This window comes from Oryzias latipes, chromosome 11 (genome assembly GCF_002234675.1).
Source record: "Oryzias latipes chromosome 11, ASM223467v1".
Classification (NCBI taxonomy): domain Eukaryota; kingdom Metazoa; phylum Chordata; class Actinopteri; order Beloniformes; family Adrianichthyidae; genus Oryzias; species Oryzias latipes.
The window spans coordinates 21,775,751-21,803,557 of record NC_019869.2 but is presented as its reverse complement, the minus strand read 5'-3'; the positions used below and the strand labels follow the sequence as shown (position 1 = coordinate 21,803,557).

At 41.0% G+C, this 27,807-nt stretch overlaps 3 protein-coding genes across 3 annotated transcripts; 2 read left to right on the top strand and 1 right to left on the bottom strand.

Annotated features, from left to right (window-relative positions):
* The first annotated feature begins 454 nt into the window (after positions 1-454).
* On the top strand, positions 455-13,331 carry wasf2 (WAS protein family member 2). Its single transcript, XM_023960083.1, has 9 exons — positions 455-585; positions 2,837-3,000; positions 3,139-3,273; positions 3,357-3,510; positions 4,307-4,424; positions 4,520-4,638; positions 5,423-5,566; positions 7,325-7,779; positions 12,199-13,331. Exons 2-9 carry the CDS (start codon positions 2,868-2,870, stop codon positions 12,354-12,356), a joined length of 1,416 nt encoding a protein of 471 aa, XP_023815851.1. The 5' UTR covers positions 455-585; positions 2,837-2,867; the 3' UTR covers positions 12,357-13,331.
* A 3,588-nt stretch (positions 13,332-16,919) lies between these two features.
* LOC101175249 (G-protein coupled receptor 3) lies at positions 16,920-19,561 on the bottom strand. The gene is made up of 2 exons (XM_023960224.1): positions 19,340-19,561; positions 16,920-18,501 (listed from the first exon to the last, which is right to left on the bottom strand). The coding sequence occupies exon 2, from the start codon at positions 18,471-18,473 to the stop codon at positions 17,481-17,483; it is 993 nt and encodes a 330-aa protein (XP_023815992.1). The 5' UTR covers positions 18,474-18,501; positions 19,340-19,561; the 3' UTR covers positions 16,920-17,480.
* A 3,987-nt stretch (positions 19,562-23,548) lies between these two features.
* Positions 23,549-26,405, top strand: cd164l2 (CD164 molecule like 2). The gene is made up of 6 exons (XM_011481192.3): positions 23,549-24,222; positions 24,542-24,628; positions 24,788-24,880; positions 24,971-25,009; positions 25,171-25,330; positions 25,529-26,405. Exons 1-6 carry the CDS (start codon positions 24,144-24,146, stop codon positions 25,542-25,544), a joined length of 474 nt encoding a protein of 157 aa, XP_011479494.1. The 5' UTR covers positions 23,549-24,143; the 3' UTR covers positions 25,545-26,405.
* The last annotated feature ends 1,402 nt before the right edge of the window (positions 26,406-27,807 follow it).

Genomic DNA, 27,807 nt, shown 5'->3' with positions numbered 1-27,807 from the left:
AACATAATTAATAGACGCCAATCATTTAATAGACATTTTTTATATCCAGTGTCTTTCCATACAGTATGTGTACGTTTGTTATAGATACAAAAATTAATGTATACATAAATTTTTACAGTATTGAACCTGCCTGTGCAAATAAAATCCTTAAACCCATAAAGTCAAAACTTTTTATCAAATATTTTGAACTATATAACCAAAGAGAATCTTCCATGTGTTTCTCTCCACAGATGCCAGTCATTCCTCGGACGCGTTCCAACTTGCTGAAGCAGAAGCTGGAAAAAAATCCCTCCTCCGCCCTAATTTACGAAAATTGCGGACAGATGTTTGTCACTAGTTAGGGTGGAGTTGCGTGTTTTACGTTGAAACGTCCACATCCTGTTCTTGGTGAAATCAGACGACAGTCGCACGAGCCAATCAACTTTGAGGAAGTCTGCCAGCAGCCAATCGGAAGTTTAGAATTCCGGGACTTACTCTCCTGGTATCGTTCGACAGTTTACTGTACCGCTCAACTCTTCTGAAGAAAATCAGGAGACAGCACAATTTTTAGAGTGGATATAAAACGTGAAAGTGCCATTTCTGCGGGTAAGTGAAATATTTTCTTAAGAATAGTTTTCTTTGTAAAGTGACGGGGGTAGATATTTGTTAGTTTGACTGTTTCCTCGAGATAAGAGTCGCCTACAAGTTACTTCCTGCTCTGACGAGGAGGCCGAGTTGCACTTAGCATGTTTTAGCTAATGTTGTGGGAATAAAAATACCTTATTTCTTATGGTTTATCCGAGAAAGCTCAAAACTCGACATTATGGTTATACTTACATTATTCTACTGGGGGAGGGGGGTTGTAAGGTACAACATCATGGGTTTCAGATAGCTAACTAAACATCTTGGCTTAGGTAGGAACGAACAATTCGGAGCATTTTCCGTAGAAACCTTGGAAATAATAAATACGCAGTTAGCCATGTAGCATTTAGACCGTGATACATGACTTTTCTTTTCTTTTTTTTTAAATGAAAGCGCCCACGTTGTTGTCAGTGTGAATGGAGCTCGACAGGGTGTAGTAGTTCTCTGAAGGTCTGCTGTCACTCACTGCAGATATCTCTGTTGACATTATCTTTACTTTTTCCGCGCGCTAAACTAAACTAAATAAGTCATAGGCATGATGTGCGCGCGCGCGGACGTTAACAACATTCACCATATAATGAAGAATTTGATTTCTGCTGCCTCAGTAGACAGTATAAAAAAGGCTTCGTAGTTCTTCATGTGGAACCTATTGAGTTCCCATAAGGCAGTAGTTAGAAATCTGTCTGGCAGGGTTTTGCTTCTGCTTTTTTTTTGTCTCTTTATTTTTATACATGTTGGCCTAAGCATGTGACCTTTGCAGAGTTTAGTTCAGAGTTTGGTTATTCATCTGTCTATAAAGGTCCTTAAGGGCCAGTTATCACTGCAAAACACAGAGATGGTTTAAATTCACATGCTTTGATGGAATTCTTTGTTCAAAATTGTATTCAAAAATATATATTTTTATAATAATAATAATAATAATAATAATACTAATGGATTGGATTTATCTGCACTAAAAGCTCTTACAATGTGTCCATTATTCATTCACTCGTCATTCATACGCTTTTCTACACCAGTGGAGCCCCACTGGAGGCAGGGAAGGGGAAGTGTCTTGCCCAAGGACACAATTATAGTTGACTGGAGGGAGCGGGGATCGAACCGCCGACCTGCTCCACCACCAGAGCCACTGCCTCCCATTTGGCCTCCCTTTGGTTTTAAAAACAGTGTGTACTTGCATAGTGACTTCAACTTAAAAAAGGGAAACTTTCACCTACCAACGTGATGAATTCCTACAATGAAAAATAGAGGGGATCCGATTGTTGTTGTTTTGTTTTAGGTTTTTTTTTTTTATAAACCTACCCTTCTACTGGTCTGCGTACTCATTTCTCCCAGGTTGGTAAAAAAAATAATAATAATTTCGTTGCATCTCTTCTTACGCCTAATCAAAGCCAGAATTTTTGGCTTTGAGTCCATTAATGAAGAAAAAAACAGGATTGTTTCAAATGTTTTGAATTAAAATCTTCTCTTCTTTAGGCCTAAAAGTAGGATCAGATTTGGCCTTTAAAAACCCACTTTGATCAATTGTAAAAAATGTCGATTTTATTGTCTGTCACAAAGACGATCTTTTTCAAACAGCATTTTTTTGTTGTTGTCTGCTCCTGATTCATAATCATTTGGATAAAGGAAAACTGAGAAACACAACTTTATGCTTAATTTACTTAATATACGTTCTCAATCATCAGAAAAATGAACACATTAAAAACAGCAAAAACACAATTTTCATTAAGTGGGTCTTAAAAAGGAGAGTATTTCAGTCTGAAAATAACTGTGCGTTTACATCAGTATTTCAGGTCATAGATCTTGTATCCAATTTTTTAACACTATTACTAACATTGTCAATAAAACAAAGAAATTCCTCTCGATTAAAAGGGTTGCACCAACTTAGAATATATTTTTTCTCAAACCCCAAAATGCCCACATAGGATTTTCCAGTGAACATTGTCTTTGCATTGTGCTGCAGCTGTTCATAAATGTTAGACATGAATCTTTATTGGCTTTTCCTGATTGATGAGTTAAGAGTCTTTATTGTTAGAGAGGTACTTTAGTTCAGCACTGGCTGTTATAGAATGTGAATTTTTCATAGCTAACCATTTAACAGGATGCACAAACAGACGTGCAAACCAACCTGGTTGGAGGGTCCTCTCTAAACACTTTGGTTTTTTTCTTCCCTTTTTGAATGTAGTTCATTACTGAATCGTGTTTTGTACACATACAGGGTTTGGCCGTCCTACCTGCCGACCCCCACCATGCCTTTGGTGACTAGAAACATAGAGCCACGGCATGTGTGTCGCCAGACCATCCCATCCACCATCCGCAGTGAGCTGGAATGCGTCACCAATATCAGCCTGGCTAACATCATCCGACAGCTCGGCAGCCTCAGTGAGTATGAATGTGGAGCTGAGCAAAAATTGAGTAACATCTTGAGGCCCATTCTATACATTTGCTACAGTAAATGAATGGTTAAAGCCTTTTTAAAAGGATGATTTTTGTCTTAAGCTACATTCTTTGTTTTTTAAGGTAAATTTGCAGAGGATGTCTTTGGGGAGCTGTTTGTTGAGGCCGGATCTTTCGCTCTTAGAGTGGACACACTTGTCAAAAGAGTGGAATGTCTGCAGGTTAAAGTCACCCAACTAGACCCTAAAGAGGAGGAAGGTATGTACTTTTTTTTCACGTCACATCAGTCATCGACACTTCAGTTTCTTTTTTTCAATAAAATAATTGTCTTTTTCTCTCAGTCTCTCTACAGGCCATCACTACTCGTAAGGCTTTTCGCAGTGATCGAAGTCAGGACCAGCAGTTGTTCATCAGGCCGTCTCTGCCGGTGCCCATACAGGACACCTACTTGACCTGCAATCCTCCTCCCCCACTCAACCAGCTCAGCCAGTACCGGTAGGAGGCAACAGCCAGCCACAGTTGCATCAGAGCTTGATTCAGATTCACTGCAACGACCGCCACAGACACACTCAGCACGCACAAGGAATAGGAAACACTCTGGAGTCTCATGCACCGGCAGAACACACGTGTGACAAATCTGTTTTATATTCCTGCACAGTTTACGCCTCTTTTTGATCCTGCAGCAAAATTTTCATGAAGTTTAGACTTAAAATAAGCCAAAGAGCATTCAGAAGACCAGAAATAGTCAAGGAAATAATCATAATCTTGATATAAAGGCCACTTCTGCAGGATCTGATATTTTTGAGATGCGTGTGTGTGTGTGTGTGTTTGCTATTTTCTTTTGGTTGAGAGTGCAAAAAGAAAAGCAAATGCATGAAATGTACATTTTTGTTTCTTCACAAATTCATCAAATCCCCATCAGTGATAGTTTGTGGGAAAATGTTTAAAACAACAAACCTTGTTCTCCTAATGTAGGTTTTGCAGCATTTTATCAGAAGTGTGTTTAATCTAAAATAGGTAAAACTGACTAGAGTCTGATGCCTGCAGGTGAGTTTAAAAATATTTGCTGAATTTCAAGATATTTGTTTAACAGACAGTAAGATCATTTAGTGTTGGTGAGGTGTTAACATTTTTTTTTAACTTTATTTGTGTAAACTTGTGAAAAAAAGGGATTCTTTTTTACTCCTAAATGGGAAGTTTAATGTGTTTATGCGATAGATGATCTGTCAAGCCCCCTTGAACTGTCAAGATGGCGTGAAGTGTGACTTATATTATAAATGATTGTCTACAGAGATGATGGAAAAGAGCCCCTGAAGTTTTACACTGACCCCTCCTACTTCTTTGACCTGTGGAAGGAGCAGATGCTGCAGGACACCAAGGACATCATAAAGGAGAAGCGCAAGCACAGAGTGAGACACACAAACGCGCCCACAAGTTTACACCCCAACACATTCAGATCTCACGCCGTTTCCACTTTGTCTTTCTGCTTCTCTGTTCTGAGTAGAAGGAGAAAAAAGACAATTTGAACCAACGGACACTGAATCCTAGAAAAATTAAGACCAGGAAGGAGGAATGGGAGCGGCTCAAGATGGGGGAGGAGTTTGTAGTTCCAAAGAATGAACTGTAAGTATGGTGAAATCAGATTGATCCAGTGCTCGTGAATCTAGGATTACGGTGCTTTTAAAGTCACACTATGAAAAAAACCCAAAACAGATCAATACTTATGTTTATGTTAAGGCTTAGTACAAAAGAAGCAAACAAACGGCAATAAGACGCTACAGAGATGAGCTAAGTACTAGGAACTATGAAGTCTCACTAACCGTCTTACAAAAAAAAAAAAAACATGGTTTACCTACTGACCTTACTAAAAGGTTTTTAGGTCAAGATGCACACGATCGGGCTAAATCAGCAGAGTCTGGTCTTTGAAAAGGACCAGCACAGAAAAACAGTGAACACACAGATCCAAAGCAAACGTTAGAAACTTCATTCTCCTCATTCTTATCAACTCATCTGCACATAGTGATAGGGATGGTACGTCCTGTCTGGGAATGTTACTATGGGGAGGGGGTTGAGTGTAGGGATGGCTGTCTACTGCTGTAAACCTAAAAACATCCAGAGTCTGGTCTTTGACATTATTTGCCATCGTGTCGTGTTATCATACAATGAAAGGGAAAACGTGTAGCCCGTATTAAACAAAGAAAACCTAAGTTACACTGTTTTAATACCAAAACTAGACATTATTCAAGTTGATTTATGCAAACATTTTAAAAGATCATTTAATGTTCTGCCGTGTTGTTGTGCAAAATTCACTTTTTTCTCCTTGTTTTATAGTTTTTAGCCTCATTTTCATGTTTTGGTTTAAAAAAAACAATTTGTTTAGTCCATCCATGCTTTTGTTTGCTTAAAGAAACTCCTCCGAGGGACTGAACGGCAGTATTGGATCAGGGGAGGGCTTCACTTCTGACGCCCTTGAACTCAGCACAAACTCCGCTTATGAACCCGGCTCCCCCATCCCTGATGACTTCCTGCCTCCTCCACCTCCTGACATAGAGTAAGTACTGTTGCACTATGCATGCAAGCCCACACATGCTGCTAGCATTTTGATGTTTCTGCTAGCATGTCGCGAGCACCCATCTGCCGGAGGTGCAGTCCACGTTCACAGATTTTGACGCATCTGATGAGCCAGTGGGGGTTAGTAGTAACAGCTTTGGAAAAGTGATGCTAATTAAACACATTTGTTGTCGGCTTAGCAAGTTTGCTGAGTGACTTTCATACAGTTTATTCTGCACTAAACCACTCAAATGCTTGGCAAAAAAACAAAAACGAATCAGATTCAATCCTTTACATTTTACATAATCTTTTCAGGCAAAAAAAATCAAATAATCCATTAGTTTTTTATGTTTAAAGCACTTTAAAAATGTTTAGCTTATCTTGTTCTTTGCAGTCTCACATAAGGAAGTTGCTGCTTTGTTGTTGTGCCTGTTCAACAACATAAAGCTATTTTCATTTTGGAAGAAGCTTCATCTTCTTTCACTTTGACTCACCAGTTAATTGCTCAAGTGAGTCGGAAATAAAATCATATTATGAACTTGTAAGTTAAAATAAACATTTTTTATTTCATTTTGACAGTAATAATCAGCTCCATCTTAAAGTATAACAAGCTGTTATAGCTGTCATTGTCTTTAACAGGTTGCTTGGCTTTGAGTTGAACTAAAATGTTAAAGTAGAATGTGTTTAAAGGATGGAATCATTTTATCAAGCTGGAAAATGTATTTTTTGAATCTGAGGATTCTAGTGACTTTCTTTTGGTGCCAAAAACTGTATAAAATAGTAAATTATGGTTTATAAATTTGAAATCTAAAAAAAAAACATTACCTACGAGTGAGATGTTGTCTTAGACATTTTATAACACTTTATAATCAGGGTCCCTTTATTAATATTAGTTGGTGTCTAATTAAGAATGAGCTAATTATTATAGTATAAACAGCCACTTTTATGCATTAATTTGCGTTACTAAGTTTATTATTTAATGCGTTAGTTAGCAGTTAACTAATGTTTATTATTCAAACTTGCTTATTTTTTATTTTAAAAAAAACTATAGATTATAATTCTGCTTTTGAATGATAAAATAATGTGAAAAACATATCCAAAAGCAGTGTTTAGGAAAGTAGCTGGTTTCTGAAAATAAAATTTGATCAAACTATTGAGCAATGGTAAAGGTCATGTCACCTGTAAAGGTGGAAATCTTGACGTTTCACTTGGTTGGAGAAAGAACTACGGTACTGCCTCTACAAAGATCAATTGTTTCTACAACAACAGGCTGTTTTCTAAAACGCACTGGACTTTATCCTGCAGTAAATCAGGACAGTTTTCAGGTCGCAGGAATAGATGCTTTTAAAACAATTGGGCTGCTGTTTTTTTTTGAAGCTGTAATTTTGTAAAAAACATAACTTCTTCTTTTCAACTTCCTGGTCTGTATTTTTTTTTACTGAGTGCTGCTTTTCTCTCTCGTCTTACCTTGAACTGCTGAGGAAACTTTGCTGATGTTAGAAAAGCTAAAATGAGAGGTTTAACTTCTTGCTTTTTACCCCTTCAACGCCTATTGGTGCATATATGCAACAAACCACTTCATGGATTTGAAGTGAATTTTTTAATTTTTTTTATTTCATAGCTGGAAACAATTTTAGGCGTCAAAGGGTGAAGGCTTTGCCTGCAGCTTGGGCTGAACTAGCTGGAGATGATGTTATGTCTCCTTGATGGTTGGTCTTCTGCTGCTGCGTATCTGTAACCTCCCCACCAACACTTGCAGGTTCAGTGAAGGAGCACAGTCCCAGAAGCGGGCCAGCATGAGTCCAACCCATCCACCTCCAGCTCCCCCGATGCCCTCTTCAGTTCCCATCTCCCCACCACCTGCTCCGCCTCCCCCTCCTCCACCCCCTGGCATGGGGGCACCACCCCCACCCCCTCCACCTTGCTTTGACTCCTCTTCTTCCAGTCCTCTACCTCCCCCTGCAGCTCCCGCTTCCTACCCCTCTATGCCTGCTCCCCCTCCTCCCCCTCCTATGTCCGCCGTTTCTCCTCCTCCACCACCCCCACCGCCTGGTGGCGGTCCACCACCACCCCCGCCGCCTCCACCACCCCCAGGGCCCCCGCCTCTTGACGGCCCTGCTGCACCTCGTCCCCAGCCCGCTACCGGGGCAACCAAACCTCAGCCAGCGCCTGCTGGCGACGGCCGCAGTGACCTGCTGCAGGCCATCCGAACAGGTAAGACCCATGTGTGTTCATTTGACATTTTAGACTGTGAATGTGGATATGGAGTCCAGACATTTGTCCAGGTAAACAAGGAGGTCCTAAAATCTCTGTTCCCATCTTTAACCATCACAATCTGGGTAGTAGGTTTAGGGGTTGTCATCTGGGGCCTCATTATAATACTCTGCGTGGGATTTGCGTCAGAAGTGGCGTACGGATGAAACATAGGACGTGCGTACGCAAAGAAATATTCAGATTTATAAAACCGTGCGCACGCACGTCCTACGCATCTTTCCCTTAATAAATCACAACCAATTCTAAATGCAGCGCAGCTTTTGCGGCTTTATGACACGCCCATAGTTGCCCATAAATAGTCCTTGAAACGCCCACAAATGAATATTCATTGATTGCGAAACCATGGCAAACACAGAGAGGAACCAGATGCACCAGGTGACACGCGTGGTTCCTCCGAGTGCTCCTCTGTAACGCCGGGCCCAAAAGCCCGCAGAGGTCCAACAGGACGGCTCGAGGAAGTCGGAACCGGCTCATAAGCCACTCCTCCTCGTTTGCCAGCACGTCTTCTTGCTGTCTAAAGATGCGTTCACTCCGAATTCTTCCATTTGCCACATCTTCTAAGAGCTCAAGATCAGCCATTGTGCGTCATTACGCATTGTGATGGGGCATTTTATTTCCCTCCATTTAATTACATCTGACAAGCTACAGATGTCGGTAATAATCCACGTGGAAATGGGAAATTGATGAGCGCAAATGTAATTTCTTGTTGCTTTCTGAATGGTTGAGACATACGCCATACATTGTTTTATAAAAATAAAACAAACTAAAGGCATATGCATGAATACCATAATTCTGTAGCTTATGAAGAAATGTTTTACTATGAAAACAACTTTCCCCAGTGGACAATTAGTACATCTATCTATCTATCTAATTGCACCTATATCTGCTCCGCCAGACGGACAGATTAACGAGAATATCAGTTTTGTACATTATTTCGTTCTGTTAACTATATTATTTATGAGGATGAATTGCACAACATGCCAGTATTGCAGAACATATTTCACTTTTCTTTTTGCAAATGTGTTCATTTGAATTTCTGTTGTAATTTTCGCTTGATTTTTTTGTTTGTTTCACTGCTGATCGATCAAACGGGTGTTCATGTAGCTGTTAATTGTAAGACTTGCTTTGTGAAGTCTTCATGTTATTTATGAGAGGCAGTATTGTCATTTTCACTTTCACGTGTTTCTTCCATCTGCCGACGGCGTCGCCATTTCTCATTTCACCCGTTTTTGTGCGTACGCCTGGGTCAGAGCTTGCGTGAAGGACCGCCCTTTTCCTGTCAAGTTTGCTTTTTATAAATATCAACTATTGCGCAGAGATTGGCGTACGCCTTCTTTTGTGCGTACGCAACGTTTATAAATGAGGCCCCTGGACTTAGTTTTTAAAGTTGGAAGACGTTTCACCCCCGATCCAACCCCCTAAACCTACTACTATGATGGAATCAACCTGGATCAGGGCTCCAGACTAACTTTTTTCACTAGGAGCACTGTGGCCCCTAAATGAAAATTTTAGGGGCACAACCTGAAAATTTAGGGGCGCATACCGTAAATCAACATGCAAACCAGATCTTCTAATTTCCACTGTATTATAAATACACTAAATAAAATAAATAAAGTAAATAAATACTTTAATTATAGATGCAAAAATTACAATCTGCTTTTTCAAATTCAGTGTCAGATTTTATTCTGCACTTTTGAAGATGCAACAAGAAGGTAAACTGACAGCAGCATCGCTGTCATGACAAAAAAAAAATAGTAAACAAAATACCATAAATTTAGAATAAAAAAAGTTTTTAGTAACAAGTGATTACCGTAATAACCTTTCGGTCATTTCACAGTTAAGAACAATACTTAAATGTATGTAAACATTAGGGGATGGAAATTCATGTTGGCGACACCAAATAGGTGCAGCCAAGATGCACAATAATTTGAGATCACCCAGATGGACGTAACGCTGCACAGATCACCTGGTGTGAGACATATTTTTGTTTTTGCTCTAACATCACCTGTCAATCAAAACCAAAATATCAACAGAAAGGGGCGGAAGCAAGACCCCAACCTCAGCGAACACAGCTGGAAATTTAGTACTGAACTGACTGAAAGCTGCCCTACAGACTACAAAACAATGCATTATGGGACATGCGTCCTGATGGGTTTTTGTAGTTCACTGATCAATTAAAATAATTTAAAATACCAACTGATTAAAAAACGGCTACATACATCACAAAACATTGAAATAATTATAAAAGATGTAATATCACAGATCATACTTAGGGGGAGAGGCATAATTATTAAATTGAATGTTAAGGACAACTTCAACTTCCTGTTGCAGCTTCGCCTTCATGCCCCCCCCCCCCCCCCCCCCCCCCCCCGGCGCTGGTTCATCTCAAACACGTCTATCGTTGCATTTTCCACACGTGTTTTAAGTGCGTCTAAGACTAAATCGTGTTGTCGCTCACACGTGTTTAATGTCAGAGCCCCGTTAGCTGTCACGCATGTAGGTGTGGGACATTTATGCTCCTCAGCTGACCATCTCCCGCGGGAGCGGTGTGCTGTCGTTACAGCCGCGCATGAGAGCCGTGGTGGTTTGCTTCGCGAGTTTGAGACCCCTGCTGTACACTCTGGCACTGGTATACTAGCCGCAGGTCGAAATAACGAATCAATAGTTCGCTAGCTGTTCATAGCTCAGACGCACATATCAGGTTGTGATGATTTGTCTCCGTTTCCTTCCCACAGACGTTAACGCGCACTCGATTATCTCTAGGCCCCGCCCCTCCACATATTTTAGCCAGTTGCAGTGACTTTCCCTATTCTTCTCACACGCATTGGCCGCCTCAGGCATCACTCAATGACATGCGAGTGTGCGCTCGCGTGTGCTCCAGTCTCACGAGTGTGTGTGTGTCTGTCTGCGTGCGTGTGGGCTCGCGTCTCATTGATGATTTCATTGCTCATTTCATTGATCATTGACGGACCGCTTCCACGTTTAATGAATAAAAAAATACGGAGGGTGGGGGAGGCAAATTTACTGGTCGCGCATGTGCGACTGGATGTAAAATTCAGTCGCACAGTCTCAAATTTTGGTCGCAAAATGCGAGCAAATGGTCGCAGTCTGGAGCCCTGTGGATGAATGAGTCTTCATCGACATGTATCACAATCTGGGAATATTAGCACAGGTATTCTGTTTTCGTTTGCGCAATGTTCAATTGCGACAGACAAGAAACTTGAAACTAAGCTGATGCACTTTTATGTAATATGTAATCGTATGGTAGAAACAATATCCAGAGGTAGCAACATGATGGTTTAGGTGATACGATGACTGTAATTGTCCTGTTTGTCTTGTGTGGTAAACCTGTTTGTTAAAGTCAGCCTGTCATCAGTGTTGTGAAATTATTAGCCAACCTGAAGACAAATGAACAGCTCTACCACCAGAAAAAAAGGAATCTTCCTAACTTTTAATTTGATCAGGACTTTTAAATTCTCTTGCCAGTAAATAGTATTTAAAGCTGCAAATTGAAAGTGATTCTCTTATGTGCTGCATGTTTATTTGAAAAGACACAATGTTACGCTTTGATTTTTCTTTCAGTATGTAAAATCGGGGGTCATACAATATGTCCATAAAGCCAAAAAACAGCAAAGATGAGAGCAAGAAAGATGAAAGAAAAGTGAAGCAATAGAACTTAATTGATCTTAACAGCCTCCTGAGAGTGATTCAATGAAGTTTAGTCATTCATGCATAAATAGATCCGACACTGCCATCCAAAAAAAAGATTTGAAGAAAATGATTGAAAATGAGGAATCCTGGCTCCAAACATTGACTGTGTATGAGAACTGGGCTGAGACGTCCCCCATAGAAAATGCCTTACTTCCCGTTCCAACCAAATAAAGTCAATTCAATCGCCATTTTTTCATGATGTGGACATTTCCTCATTGAAAACAGACAACGTCAGTAAACTGTGGTAGGTCTGAGTCAGCATTTCTATGGCAACCACTCAATCAGGAGTGAGTTTGTTGGAAGGCCACACCCCTTTCACTGAAAACAGGCTTGGGAGAATTTGCCGATCAAATGTTTAATGTGACACATACTTTTGAGTCATCTGATTGTTCAGTTTACTACTTTTACTACAGAAAGATTAACATGAAAAAATGTAAGATTAGCAAGAACATGTAAGGAAAATGAATTACAAAAATGGTTATTCTTACAACTAGAATGAGTAATAGTTGTTTATTTCTCAATAGAAGTCTTAGGGGTTTTGGCTTTCTGGTACCACTGAGGACATTGTGTTTGGATTTAAAATGAGCACCAAAGCTTTTGTTCCTGTTTATAGTTCTACTGTATTGTCCAAACAACGCTCTGTTTTAGGTTTTAACCTGCGGAAGGTGGAAGCTCAGCGGGAGCAGGAGAAGAGGGATCACTTTGGAAACGATGTGGCCGCCATCTTGTCCCGCCGTATCGCTGTGGAGTGCAGTGACAGCGAGGACGACTCCTCCGAGTTTGACGATGATGAGTGGTCCGAGTGAGACCCGGTCTTTTCCCCTCACCACGTCTTTCCCAATCGTTAAACAACGTTGTGGATTTCCATTTAAATTGCTCTTCATCTACATGTTTCCTTCGTTGGTTTAACATGTACTTGTATTTTAAATCACATTCCTAGAAACAGTTATTGCCAATTTTTCCACCTTATTTATGTGTAAAGGTCCAAAGGTTAGAACTAAGCCCAAGCATGCTCGCTTGTGTCCCACAGTTTTCTCAGGAAAATCACTGTTATAATAAATATCTTATTCATCCTCCTATATCCTTAATGCCTGTCTGCAGGTGTCTCTCGCTTTTTGTCAATGACGGGAATCTGTGTTTTTATTTTCCTGATGATGTACTTAGTTGTACAGTTTCTCTCTTGCATTCAGCTTTGCGGTTTAACCCCAGTGAAAGATAAGTATTGATTTTCAGACAGCAAATATACCCAAAGTTTATTATCAAATCCGTCTTCCAGATGAAGAAATTCTCCTTTTTTTCCTTCTCATTTAAGTATTCAAACACATTATTGGTGTTCAATAAAGATCAAATCTTATGGTTGTAGCTCAAAAAAACGGATCTTCCCACCTGTGTTGGACAACATCCGTGCCTTATTAAACATGCAGACATGTCTCAAAAATAAGATTTATTGTGTAATATATTTTACTCTTTGTAAATTATATTTGGATTTTTTTGGGGGGGGGGATGTTGTATGCACTGTTGTCTGCTTCACTGATGTAAACAGCAGCCTTTTTTTTGTCTTAGGCTTTCCACGTCTCCTCTGAGCACAAATTTGATTAGCCTAACAAGAACGAAGTTCAGACAAAAAAAACATATTCACGGATTCCAGTGATGTCAAATCTAAAGTGCCTTTTTTTTGTCTTTTTTGGCTACAGAGCAATCAAATGTTTTTTCCAAAGTGTTCGTTTTCTGCCTTAAACTTTTAAATGATTTATTTCAATAAATATAGAATGAAGCTAAAAGATGGCTCCGATTTATTTATTTGTTCCTTCTCCATGTATGCACATTATAATGCTCTGGTGAAAAGGAAATTTTATCTCCAAATGAAATTGGTAATCCTCCAGGAACCACTGATAATCCCAAGGCGTTCCCCCGGGCTTCATTCTAGGTCCTGTGCTTTTTATTCTGTATGTGTTATAATAAAAATGTTTAGTATGTCTAAAGGAGTCCCGCCATTTACGTCCATACTAATGCAGATCATTCTTAAGCTTATGGTGCCTTTACTCCTGATGAGTCGGTGTATTGATGCACTTTTAAACTGCATTTTAGATATAGAAGTAGTGATGGCAGAGAATTTTTTGATACTCAACTCAACCAAAAAGTTTTGATAATAATAATGGATTGGATGGATCTGTGCTTATCCAGCTTCTCAAAGGCTGATGTAAAGGACATCAGTCTTGTTGCTGCAAAAAAATTATTGAAGCTCAGTGTTAAAAAAAAAAAAAAGCATTGCAAGCTAATCAGGCTCCAAACAGTGGTAATATTTGCTATTTTTCTTTTTGAAACATCAAAGATGGTACAGAAATTTAAAAACGATGTTGCCAAAATAGAACATTTTTTCTCCAGTGGCAGTGCAATCACATAAGCCAAAATGTTCTGACTGGTGGTTGGGCCTCCAAGGTGCCCGCCTTTGAATAGTCAAACCCGCTTAGCAGCGACCTCTTTTGAGCTGTCCTGTGGTTGGTGGGCCTATGGAGAAGTGATCCCAGGTCATTACTTCCGGCTGCGCCCGACCAGGGCCCTAAGAAGCACCCCCGATCTTTCCCTGGCCACCAAGTGCTCACCTACATGTGCCAACCTCAGGTCTTTCTATACATGACCTACTTCACATTGAGAGGATTCAGTTGAGGTGGCTTGGGCATTTGGTCCAGATGCTTTCTGGTATTTCAAGCATGTCCCACTGGATGGAGACTCTGGGGAACACACTGGAGAGACTATGTCTTTCAGCTAGCCTGGAAATGCCTCTGAAAAATGGATAGGTGGATGGAAGGCAGTGCAGAGATCTTAATGCATTCCTTACTTGAAGAATTGATCATTTTAATGCTCTCCTGTCTGGTCCGCCTCAAAACTGCTTACACAGACCACAACCTGTGCAAAAATCTGCACTGCTGCTGACAGAGACCACTTGGAATGTTCGCAGAAATCTGCATCAGCTTTTTATCAGTGTCAAGTTATTTTTGAAGTTTCTTTTATTTGTGTTCTAGAGCCTTAGTCCCTTGACAGACTTAAAAAATACAAATTAATAAAGTATAAGCTATAATTTATGAACTTGTAAATTTTCCAGAAGTGTAGGACCTTCAGTGCTGATTTGCTGCCTTTTTAATTAGACCTCAATTTGTGACAAGTTAGGTATTTGCATTATTTAATCTTTATGATGTTACTTTCATTCATACATCTTCTAAACCCGTTTTGTCCCTTTCTGGGTCGCGGGGTTGCTGGAGCCTATCCCGGCCACTCGTGGGCAAAGGCAGGGGACATCCTAGACAGGTCCCCAGTCTGTCGGAGTTGTCTCAATTTTGGTGAATTTTTTTTTTCATTATTATTATTGAATTATTACATGATTATGTATTTCTTAATTTTATGGTAATATTTTTGTTTTGAGAAGTTGTTAATTACTTTTTACATTTTATTTTTCCTCTTTGCTTTTTAGCTATTCCCTTTACGGGTCTCCAGAGGGAGTCTTCTCTATATAACTGTTTTTCCTGCGTCTTTACACCAACCCCCCTCATGTCCTTCGTCATCATTACAGCTGCGACCCTCTTTGGTCTACCTCTAGACTTCCTTTCTAGTAGCTCCAACCTCCACATCAATTAAGCCTCCTCTGAACCATCTTCATCGGCTTCCCCACATATGTCTCCAAGACATCTAACATGATCTGTTCCTCTGATGGATTCATACCTGATTCTACCCATCCTCATCACTTCCAAAGAAAACCTCAACATCCTCAGGTCTTCTAACTCCAGCTCCGCCTCCTGTCAGGAGAGTCAACAGAGTCACTGTTTCTAAACCAACATGGCTGCTCTCACCACAGCCGTCTACACCTTCCTTTTTATTCCTGATTACACTCTTTAGTCACACACCAAAAATGATCCTCAACCCGTTCCAGCTCTGGAGAACACGCCGCTCTCTCCCAAAATCCTTATTGCTCTGTTGACACTGAGTAGTTAAAGTCTTCCACCGTCTTTACCTCTGCGCCCTGTAATCTCACCATTCTACTTGAGTTCCTTTCCTTAACACACAGATGCTCTGTCTCGCTGCAGCTAACCTTCATTCATACCCTTCCCAGAGCAAACCTCCACCTCTTTAGATGTTTCTTTCAGGATTCTGCCCCACCTTCATCCACACCTGCTTCTCTGGTATTCATCCTCATTGTTCTCACCTGTTCTTTAGCATTTAACCCTTGTGTTATCCTATGACCCCACCCTGACGTGTTGTCCCTACCATGACAAAGGTGGATAAAGGTGGAGAGGATTTCATGTATATCATGATTTCATGTAATCCATGGACACCAGTGAAGGTTCAGTGCACTGTCTACTAAGTCTAGATGACCCAACTCTCAATGTTAAAGTGCCTAGGATAGCACACGGGTTAAATACGTGACTCTCCTAGAGAGTTGTCTTCATCAGCATCTTTTCAGCCTTGTGACCACAATCTACCCTGAACAGATGTTTGGACTAAGACCGTTGCCCAGTAAGTCTTTCTATAACTTCAGGGGGATGCAAAGGTTTTCCCCACCTCCAACGAGAGACTCATCCCCTACAAGCCAACTCTAAGGCTGTACTTTTTAAAGCTCTAGATCACTGTGTTTACTGGACTATTATGGAAAAAGCAATACTGGTTGGCTTCCCCTAGTTTGTCACTCTTAATTGCTCCTTTTTGCCCTCCACCTGAGGGAAGGATCTTGTGCAGTTCATCCTTTTTTAGCTCTTCTTTTTGACGCTTCAAGTCTTCCACTCAATTCCTCCTTCTTTGTATTTTGTTTCTCGTTATTTTGTACACTTGCTTATTTAAATTCAGTAATTTGATGCATTTCTGCATATCTTCATTTTTTTGTTTCTTTACTGTAATTTTTTCATAGTTTCATTGATACCTTTAGTTTGTCCATTTTTGGGTTTGATGCTTCTTTTAATTGTTATCTTTTTTTTCCAGTTTCTTTGCTTATACAAACTGCCTCCGTTTTCACTTCTTTCAAGCCTTTTCAAAATACCAATCATATTTTATTCATGACTCATCCTTTTTTATATCAATGCTGTACACATTTTGACACTCTCTGCCGCTGACTGCAGGATTTTTGAAAATTAATTGACTTCAAGGTTAAGAGAATGAGTAGGAGGAGAGAGAAACCTCTTACATAATCGCTGCATCCTCTTGCTCTGAGGGCTATTTCTAATTCTTTTTTAAAAGAGAAAGGGGGTGCAATGGACTAAAAAACACTTCAGATCCTGTCAAATATTTTAAAATACAGCAGCAGCAGTCTGTCAAGAGATGGAGGCAGAAAATGAAACATGATAAAAGCCTCTGCAGCAGTAAAGAGACCAGCGCTGACATCATTCAGTAGAAAAAAGCGGATTTATTATTTATTTATCAGTATAAAATATTCATAATTTCTAAAAAGGTTGTGCAACAAGAATGTATGGTCACTGCCATTCGCAGTGCCATTATCAGCATGTGCAAAATAGAACTCCAAACATCAATAACATGTTTTTCAGACATTTCAAGTAAATAGAACTGGGCTTTGGATCTCATGTGTTTGTCAACCTGTCAGGCCTCCGTTTGGGACTTATCTCTTCCGGCTGTAAAGTGCTGACACCCTCTCACGTCCACGCGGGAAGCGTTCCTGTGATTGTTTTACTCCGAGGATCCAGTGGAGCTACTTGACTGAGGCACAAAGTACACACACCGTACAAAGTACAGGACAGTACATTTAGTCCCAAGTGGACTGCCAGCCATGACGGTTCAGCACATTCTGGTTTGTCTTTGAAAAGTGCTGCCTGTGTGTGTTTCAGGAAGTCAGACTCTGGATGTGGATGACAGTGGGCGCAGCTTTTATGTGTTTTGGCACAAAAACAGTGATATGTCTGGCATAGGTTGTGTGTTGGATCTGGTGAGGTCTACACATCCACTGGGTTCTGAATATTTGTGTTGTGTGAGTATCTGTGTGGGCAGCAGGCGCTAAACAGCACCTTACGAATGTCTTTATTTCTCAGACTGTAGAGGATGGGATTGAGCAGGGAGCTGCCTGCTGCTGGCACCAAGGTGGCATAGGTGTACAAGGGAGGGCTGGATGCGTCTCCAAGCAACCCCCAAAGGGAGAAAGGCATCCAGCATCCGACAAACACACTCAAGACCAAGATCAATCGGGAGAAGCCCCTTCCGGTGCTGTGTCTGTTTGCATAAGGCTGGTTGGTGGGCAGGAAGTGCCTCTGAGTGGCGATGGCATGGGCATGTCTCCGGGCCACACGGCAGATTCCAGCGTAGAGTTGCAGGGTTACCGCAACAACCACTAGGAAGCCACCGCACAGCAGTGATAGATATGTCCGCGTCAGAGGTGGTGCTACAGAACAGGAGTCTAGGTCCTCCAGACAGTGCCATCCCATCGCTGGTCCAGCTCCGATGGCACATGCACCCAACCAGACCAGCAGCAGCAAGGTGGCAGCTCTGCGGCGTGACTGTCCCGAGCCGTAGGTGAGGGCATGACTCAAGGACAGGTATCTGTCGAGGGCAACTCCCATGAGGCTACAAAGTGAGGCGGTCAGTGATGTCACCAGCAACCCTGACGTCAGCAGCTGCGACCAATCCCTGGGCTCCACACAGAACTGGAACAGGAAGTGCAGGATCAGCGCCACACCTGCCAGAAGGTCAGCAAGCCCGAGGCTCGCAAGCAGCAGGAACACGGGAGCCCGAAGAGATGGCGTGGCCAAGATGGTGGTAATGACGATGGTGTTCTCGGCGGTGATGACAGTTCCAGAAACACAGAGAGCCACGCCCCAAACAGTGAGAGGCGGGACCTTAGGGGAAGAGGAGCTCTCCAGCTGTTCCAGGGGGAAGACAGGGTCCATACCGGAAGACTCATCCCAGCCCAGCTCTGAGGCGTTCAGGATCATGGCTGTTCTACGGTAACACCAGTACCGCCTAGAAGATCAAAGGAGAAATACAGCACTCATTAGTTATTATGTGAACTCCGTTAGTGCATTAAAAGAGAATCAGGCTAAAGATGCAATAATTCTAGAGTTCTCAGGATGCAGTCCAGCAATCTAACCCAAGCTGTATAACTGTCTAAATAAGAGTTATTGATTCTATTGCATAATTTTTATTTCTTCAAAGCAAGAAATGGTTGAAACCCCATAGACCATTGAATAATGAGAGATGGATATTAAAGATGTTAATTTTTAATGGTTACAATGGCGGCACAATCACACATACTCAGTAATCGATAGGAAAGCTTACAGGAACAAACTGCCAACACATTTCTAGACATTGATGCACCAATTGGAAATCACGTGACTATCCATCTTGATCTTAAGAACGCCCCCCAGACTCTAAAATGAGATATGTGGCTCTTCTAATTCATTCTGTGAAACGCTTTCAGACATTGTGTTCCAGTGGACAAAACAGATCTGTGTGTTATGGACAGCCTGCATATTTTCTGACCATTAAAGGGTCGGCGCGCTTCTGCTCTCTGGTATGCAAGCCCCCCCCCCCCCCCCCCCCCCCCCCCCGCCGCATTTAATTTATTAAGAGAATACGACACATTTTAAAAATAAACAAATCGCGGGTTATCCTGACATTTCGATTTTTTTCTTTCATCTTCCCACCAATCCAACCTGGGCGAGGATGCGGTGTTTCCCGCCTCCCTGCAGAAGACCCTATTGTGTAACAGCCGCAGGTCCGCAGCACCAAGGGGGATGCATCCACAATGCATCCACGCACAAAATAAATAAAAACAAAAAACAAATCTAGTGGTGCTTACCTTGTCGTAGCGAGTCCGTCCTCTATGAGAATTCAACGGATTTGTTTTTTCATCAGATTCGGGCCATACACTAGAAATAAGGTGATGCTTTCCCGATGCTCCGCAGCTTCTACCCGCATCAAACTGTCACCAGAGTCCCTCTCAGGCTTGTCCGCATCTCCTCTTGAATCAGCCGCGGTGCTCGCTGGAGCCAGAATGGATGCTCCAGTGCGAGACTCGTCCACAAGAGAGCCTGTCTGACGTCAGTGAATGAGAGGCTCGACCAATAAGAGAGCAGCGTTTCACCGAACGGGGGAAGTGAAGGCGGCGGGGTGGGGTGCATGTGGAGTAGGTTCATTCAGAAAAATGCGGCATCTTGTTTTAGTCCCGCCCACTGCGGTTTACACTATGCTCTCATTTCTTGTAAGCGGTCGTAGACAATACCCCCACAGCGGCTATTAAAGAAGCTCAGGTTAAAACAGGTAGGGGGTAGCGGGGGGGGGGGGGGTCCATGTGGGGAGGATGCTTGTCATCCACAGCACCACAGGCTGCAGGGCGGCTGGCGCTGTCCGTGGTGCTGAAGCGCGTTGGGATGACTCACCGGGGACACGTACTGTAGTTTGACACAAGTCAGAGTTAAACGAGTCACAGCAGAACATGTTCATCCACATCAAGGGGAAAAGGGCAATTTTAATGGATGTAGACCACCCCCCAGTCATGACACCTGCAGGGCTGAAAGAAACAATACATGAACTGTTCCTTTATTGTGTTTAAAAAGATGTTGTGACTTCAATTTTGTGCTTAAAATAGGAGCTATAAGTGTTTGTCTGATAAAAACATTCAGATTTTTTGAAAAATAATAAACAGGTTATTTTATGAAAATATGAAAAGACTGAATGTCAAAAAGGACATTTCCACTTTTTTCAAGTTCAATTTGCCTTGTTTTATTACACAGAAAAAACTAAAAGTGAACAAATCTTTTCTACATTTAAAGATAGGAAATTAGACATGTTTAAATACATGCCTATTCTTTTGATTTGTAGTATTGGGGAATTCACGGCTTCCCCTGACTGCGTGGGTGAAGCAGGAAGGGCCGCAGTGTTGTTTGCGCGCTCGTGGTCTCAGTGCACGAGCAGGGGGTGGGGGTGGAATCTCGCTCTCTTCGAGCCTTATTAGGACACACTTCCTGCTGGCAAATGCCTCCTACGTCACTGGGATGATCTGAAGAGCAACACTTCATACATGTCAGCTGTGTGGCTGAATTTTTTCAAAAAATATGCAGCGCTAGTGCTCAACATACATTTAAAAAAAGCTGTAAGGAATGTGGTTCAAGGCATGTTTATGCATAAAGAGGATTTGCTTGTGTACTGTATTGCCTATTGCAGAGACATTTTTAGCTGCTGCGTAAATTTTAACAACCAGTGGATCAGCAATGCAGAAAAAATGATTGAAATGCGGAATAACCTCCACCTTCCCATCACCTGAAAACGACACAAAGCTGCATAATAATATGTGGAGCAGAGGGGGCGCGTCAGTGCATGCGGATGTGCAGGGGATAAGGGATGCACTGGATTGAGGTGAACAGTGTGTCGTGATGTGTCCCTTCTAATAAATGGCTGTCTGTGAGTCAGCTCATCTGCATTACAAAGCGTGATGCGTAAAAGAGTGGAGTAGTGGAAGGACTCTTTGTTCTGGTGCATTCGATGTCTGCGCATGGAGACACTCATGGGAGATACTGTCAATTTGGAGCTCCATAGAGACTTTTCAGGCACTTTGGCCCAAAGTTTGGGTCAATCTTTTTTATCTGATCAGTAACAGCTTCGATTCGTGTCCGTTTCCTGTATTAATAGTGGAAATTATATCATAATTCTGTCCACTATGGCTGAAATACCGTTTTTTCCCCTCACCTTCTAAGTACTGTGCATTCTGAGGCTATTACCGAATGCTGAGAACTGTTTATTTTAGACTTTTTTTCTACCAGGACTGCTGCCAACCAATCGGGTGCCCTATAGGCAGAACTCCTCTGGTCTCCAAGCAGATCAAAACAACAGGTTGTTTCTAACAGCTAAAGTATTTTTAGTAATATGGAAACGTTCTAACACAGTAGGCCTGTGTTAAAACTCATGTTTAGTGCAAACCAAAATATAAACAATCAGGCACCAAGCATGGCAAAAACCTAGATCCAATTTTGAAGGCTACGTGCAAAACATTTATGACAACTGTAGATCACCAGATCTGAGTCTTACACTGCTTAATTTTTTTATTTTGTTTTTTTTTCTTTGCGTCCAATAGTTGATTTTTAATCTGGAAGTTTAATCATTCTGGAAACTGTACTATTATTAAAAATTATTTGAACAAAATAAGACGTGGACTCATTGTTAGGCATTAAAAAGGTGTTAGGTGATTAGTTTTTCATTGTCTCAATTTTAGTGGCACAATTTTAATATGTTAGAACCTTATCACCTTTAATTGGTACAGTAGTTTTAAAGAACATTTTTAGTAGCAGAGCTTGGTGTGTACATAGATCAAAAAATGTTCAAAGGATAGTTTGACTCCAGGCTGTGGACATTTTAACAGCAGGTTTTAAAGAAACCAAAGAAAGAAAGAGTCAAATGAGAAACCAGGTGCATGCATTTACTTTGTGGTGTCTCTCTGGTTGGTATCTTTGTTTCTGCATCAGAAACGTGTCAGAAGTAACTTCATTTTCCCCAAACACTAACAGTCAGGACCATAAATATTTGTACATAGACACATTCTTTCTAATTTAGTTTCTGTACATTACCACAGTGAATTTTAAATAAAACAACTCAGATGCCATTGAAGTGCAGACTTTCAGCTTTTATTCCATGGGTTGAACAAAAAGATTGCATAAAAATGCGAAAAACTAAAGCATTTTGGTTATTGTTATTAATGGTTATTACGAATATTTGGTTGAAACCCCTTTGTTGGCAATGACAGCCTGAAGTCTTGAACTCATGGACGTCACCAGATGCTGGGTTTTCTCCTTCTGAATGCTCTGCCAGGCCTTTACTGCAGCGGCTTTCAGTTGGTGTTTGTTTGTGGGCCTTTCTCTCTGAAGTTTAGTCTTCAACAAGTGAAATTCATGCTCAATGGGGTTAAGTTCAGGTGACTGACTTGGCCATTCAAGAATATTCACTTCTTTGGTTTAATAAACTCCTTAGTTGCTTTGGCTGTATGTTTTGGGTCGTTGTCCATCTGTATTATGAAACGCCGCCCAATCAGTTTGGCTGCATTCACCTGGATCTGCGCAGACAGTTTGTCTCTGAACACCTCAGAATTCATTGGGCTGCTTCTGTCCTGTGTCACGTCATCAATAAACACTAGTGTCCCAGTGCCAATAGCAGCCATGCACGCCCAGACCATCACACTGCCTCCACCGTGTTTTACTGATGATGTAGTGTGCTTTGGATCATGAGCTTCTCCACGCCTTCTCCATACTTTTCTCTTGCCATCATTCTGGTAGAGGTTGATTTTGGTTTCATCTGTCCAAAGAATGTTTTTCCAGAACTCTGCTGGCTTTTTTTAGATGCTTTTTAGCAAAGTCCAATCTAGCCTTTCTATTCTTGAGGCTTATGAGTGGCTTGCATCTTGCAGTGTACCCTCTGTATCTACTTTCATGCAGTCTTCTTTTTATGGTAGACTTGGATATTGATACGCCTTCCTCCTGGAGAGTGTTGTTCACTTGGTTGGCTGTTGTGAACGGGTTCCTCTTCACCATGGAAATGATTCTGCCATCATCCACCACTGTTGTCTTCCATGGACGTCCAGGTCTTTTTGCGTTGCTGAGTTCACCAGTGTTTTCTTTCTTTCTCAGGATGTACCTCACTGTTGATTTTGTCACTCCTAATACTGTAGCAATTTCTTGCATGTTTGTGTTCTTCTGTTTTCTCAGCTTAATGATGGCTCCTTTCACCTGCATGGAGAGCTCCTTTGACCGCATGTTGTCTGTTCACAGCAGTATCTTCAAAATGCAAGCACGAGTCCTCTAATCAACTCCAGGCCTTTTATCTGCTTCACTCATAATGACATAACAAGAGAATTGCCCACACCTGCCCTTGCAATAGCATGGAATTCAATTGTCCAATTACTTACAAGCCCATGAAATGAAGGGATTGTGTTTCAAAAATGCTTTCGTTTTTCACATTTTTATGCAATCTTTTTGTTCAACCCATGGAATAAAAGCTGAAAGTCTGCACTTCAATGGCATCTGAGTTGTTTCATTTAAAATTCACTGTGGTTATGTACAGAAACTGAATTAGAAATAATGTGTCTGTCCAAATATTTATGGTCCTGACTGTAGTTGATATAGTGAAAAATCTCTTACAAGGTTCATTTAAAAAATTCTTCCAAATTTTTTGTAAAACGTGGGGTGTTGAGTAAATATCTGGTAGTAATCACGTGACCATTAGAAAGTATCTCCTTTTTGGCTTCTGGTGTTTATGGAGTTTGTGGGAACATAAATGCAAGTGTGTGTGTGTGTGTGTGTGTGTGTGTCTGTGTGTGTGGATGCACTGCATGCTGAGGTGAACAGGTGTCCTTCTCTTTAAACCGGTGTGTGTTTCAGGAGGGTTGAGTTTGACTAGTTGGTTGCCAGGGAACCCAGTTTGGTCTTGCTCGTGTTACAGAGATCTTCGGTCTGAGTCTCTTCTTTGCTCCTTTTCTTGAAGGCACCCACATCTCCACTGGCAAACTTTTTGAATACCTGGGTATTTTTGGAATTTTTAAACCCTCTTATTAACTGATTTCCTGTTCTAAGAAGTTTCCAGGTGTCCTTTGCAGGTGCTGGGGCTCTGCAATTGTCAGGATGCGACCATTGGCTCTGAGGGTCCTGTGCTCTGCCTTACTGCTTCTAACAGTGGTTCCCTCTGTGTGCTCACAGTCAGGTATTGTTCCTTTTTTTATCACACCCTTTTCCTTTTCTACACTGAGAACTTTTCTGTTTTATCGTGATTCATGTTTCTGCACTTCGACAAAAGCCAATCAGATTTGTCATCTGCTGTTGCAATGGCACCTATTTTCTTCATTTTCATGTAAAAAAATCTCGATTTTAAAACTAAAAAAAAAAAAAGAACAGGAGTGTCATCTCAAAATATTGCCCCGTACTACATTTGTCAGTCTTGAAAAATGTCTTACAATAAGGGTGAGGTGGTTAAATATATACATTTCCAAATGCTGCCTACTGACTTCAGTTTTGTCCCACAGATTGTTCTCAAGCAGATTCATGTGACCTGTGTGTGGGAGACTCCATGCTTAACCTGACCGGCTGCGTCTGGAGACTTTGCCCAAATGGTGACCCACACACAGCTTACCCCTGATAGTAATTCAATCATCGCAGCTGCTGTAACTGTAGCTCCCCTCATTTGTAGCAAATGATTGAATTATTTAGTTCTGTATACCAGGAAACCACATAGGTGCATACTCAAATGCGTTTTTTTCCCCCCATCCCAGGTAATGATACAGGTACATGTGTGGCTGATGGCGGTGATTCAGCTGACATGGGCATGAACTGTAGTTGGACCAGAGTCTCTGAACTCTGTGCAGGTATCAAAATAGACAACAAAACCAAAAAAAACAGATTGAAAAAAGGGTATTCAAGTTTCTTTGTTTTAACCTATTTTTATGTTTACCCAGTTATAGAAAACGTTGCAACTGGTGGCGAAGGTGACGCAGGTAACTTATATCCTCAACCACCTTCCCTCCCTTCTGTTTCGCATCAAACGTTAATTTCCATAACAGCTGAGCAAAGTGTATGAGAAAAGTGGATCCTTTCTTTAACACCTCATCCACTTATGTAACCATGGTGTGAACCCACTGAACTGTCTTTTGTTAAGGTGATGCTTCGGACACCACCTCATCCCCTGAGTTCTCCCAGGCTAAGTTCGACATGTCCAGCTTCGTAGGAGGAATCGTACTTGTGCTGTGCCTGCAGGCAGGCGGCTTCTTTGCCATGCGCTTCCTCAAATCCAAAGAGCAGAGCAACTATGATCCAATGTGAGTTTGAGCATGGAGGTGTTACACAACTCTCATGTCTGCAGCAGCTACCAGCAGCCTCTGGTGGCTAGAATGATCAATGGCACACAACATGCTGCTCAGAAAAAAAAATTTTGTTTGCATTTTAACCTCAGATTGTCTATTAAGTCTAATCACAAATCCATTTAGTGCTTTTGCTGTCTGTGTCTTTCTGCGCAGAGAGCAGCCCCAGTGAAGATGAGACGCACAAAGGACAATCAGACAAGGATGAAGGACTGCAGACGCAGAGCAGTGACTCATCAAGTTACCACCAGATTTGTACACCTCTTTTAGCTGCTGTTAGCTCCCTATATAATAGGCAGATGTTCTAAATGTTTCTTAGGATGCTGCCGGCGGTCACACACCTGTAAGCATTTGTACAAAATACACAGAGACTGTGGTATGGTGATAATTTTGGCATCACTTCTGTAGGATAGGATTGCATGACCCCTGAAGAATAGAAACATAAATCATGAGAGTTTGTTTTTTAGAATTGCCTTCAAAAATCCAACAACAAAGTGGTTTAAAATATTCCCCTGAAAAAAAAATCGATAATTCCAGCCTTTTTGCTTGAGAGAAACATTGCAATATTTCAGATGTTTATTCAAATAAATGTCCTTTTGTGTTTCTGAAATTCCTCCTGTTAACTCATAGAAGTTAATTTCATGTGTAATATATTAATTTGACAAAAAATTTAAAAAATATATCATAAATGGAAAGCTTTAAAATTTTTGCAGTGAAAAATCCTGTTAAAATATCTTTTAGATTTGTTTTTTTCCCCCTACTTTTCTGTAATCATTGGAAAAAAACATGCACTTCTTCTTCCTCCAATGTTTAGTTTGATTGGTACTTGATTTGTTTTGTTTCTGCAGTGTCATTTATCAATCCAGCTAAAATTGAGTTTGTTAAGTGATCTTGTCTGGCATGAAGCAAAACAAGCCCAAACCATGATGCCACCACTTTTACACATGTGATGTTTTTTAACCCTTGTGCTACCCTAGGCACTGTCACGTTGGGTGTTGGGTCATCTAGACCCACTAGACAATGTGTTGAACCTTTTTCTTCAATGATTTGTGATCTTCACTGGTGTCCATGGATTACATGAAATCTTTCCACCTTTATGTTTTTGTCCTGGTAGGGAGAAGACGTCAATGTAAGGATCGGGTCATCTAAGATAGCACAAGGGTTAACGCTGGACTGCCCTTTTTCGTCTTTGGGTTTCAAAGTTTAACTAAAAAATGACTTTATGGCTAAAAATGTTTTAAAACATTTTAAGTAACTACTGTGTCTCTTCTTGAACATCTGTCATGCACAGCATTCGCTGTTTGATGTAAACAATAAAATTCTTTACGTGCTTTTATGCGATCATGGGTCCTTTTGTGAAAAGGTGATACTCTGATATTTAATTTAAATTACTGTGGTTTAAAACACCCTGCATGATCATGGCTATGTAAAGTTGAAAATATTTAATCAGGGGGTGGAAAAGTCCCTCCAGCCAAGTGAAAGTCAAAAACCAGCATTGTCATATGGAAACCTCCTTTATTTAGAGCATTTAGACATCTACTGTTAAGAGCTGAACATGTGACTGCATCAATCCATGCTATATATTTTAAATTTTTAAGTTGCATGACTCAAGAAAAAGAAGAAAATGTTTAACTTTATAAATATGGATCAAATTAAGAGGAGCTAAAGAACAAAAACAACATTCAAAAGGCTTAACCCTTGTGCTATCTTAGATGACTCCACCCTTACATTGCCGTGTTCTCCCTACCATGACAAAGGTGGATAAAGGTAGAAAGATTTCATGTAATCCATGGACAGCAGTGAAGATCACAAATCATTGAAGAAAAAAGGTTAGATTTGGGATTAGGATAGCACAAGGGTTAATTTGCCATCAAGGGGATTTCAACCATGATTATTTCCTGACATCTTACTGAAAACCTTTGGATGAGTATTTTCCCACTGTTCAGTGCTGCTGTTCCCTCTCATAGGTGCGGGTTGTATTCGTAATCCTTGTGCTATCCTAGGCCCTTTAACATTGGGAGTTGGGTCATCCAGACCCACTAGACAATGTGTTGAACCTTTTTTCTTCAATGATTTGTGATCCTCACTGGTGTCCATGGATTACATGAAATCTTTCCACCTTTATCCACCTTTGTCATGGTAGGGACAATATGTCTAAGGGTGGGGTCATCTAAGATAGCACAAGGGTTAAAAGATGTTCATAATTGCTCCACAGATATGTTAGTTTATCATGGGTGTTTAGAAATACTTTGTTTTTTATTGCTCATATTTATGTTGGATTTTTCAGGTTCAACCCTGTGATTTAGAACTTTATACAGAAATGATGGTGCTGTGTAATCCTGTTTTTGGCAAACATTCCAAACAGTTTGCATTTTCCTAACGTCCCATTGCTTGAACAAACAGCTTTTCACTATGTAATGTGAGCCCCTTGCATT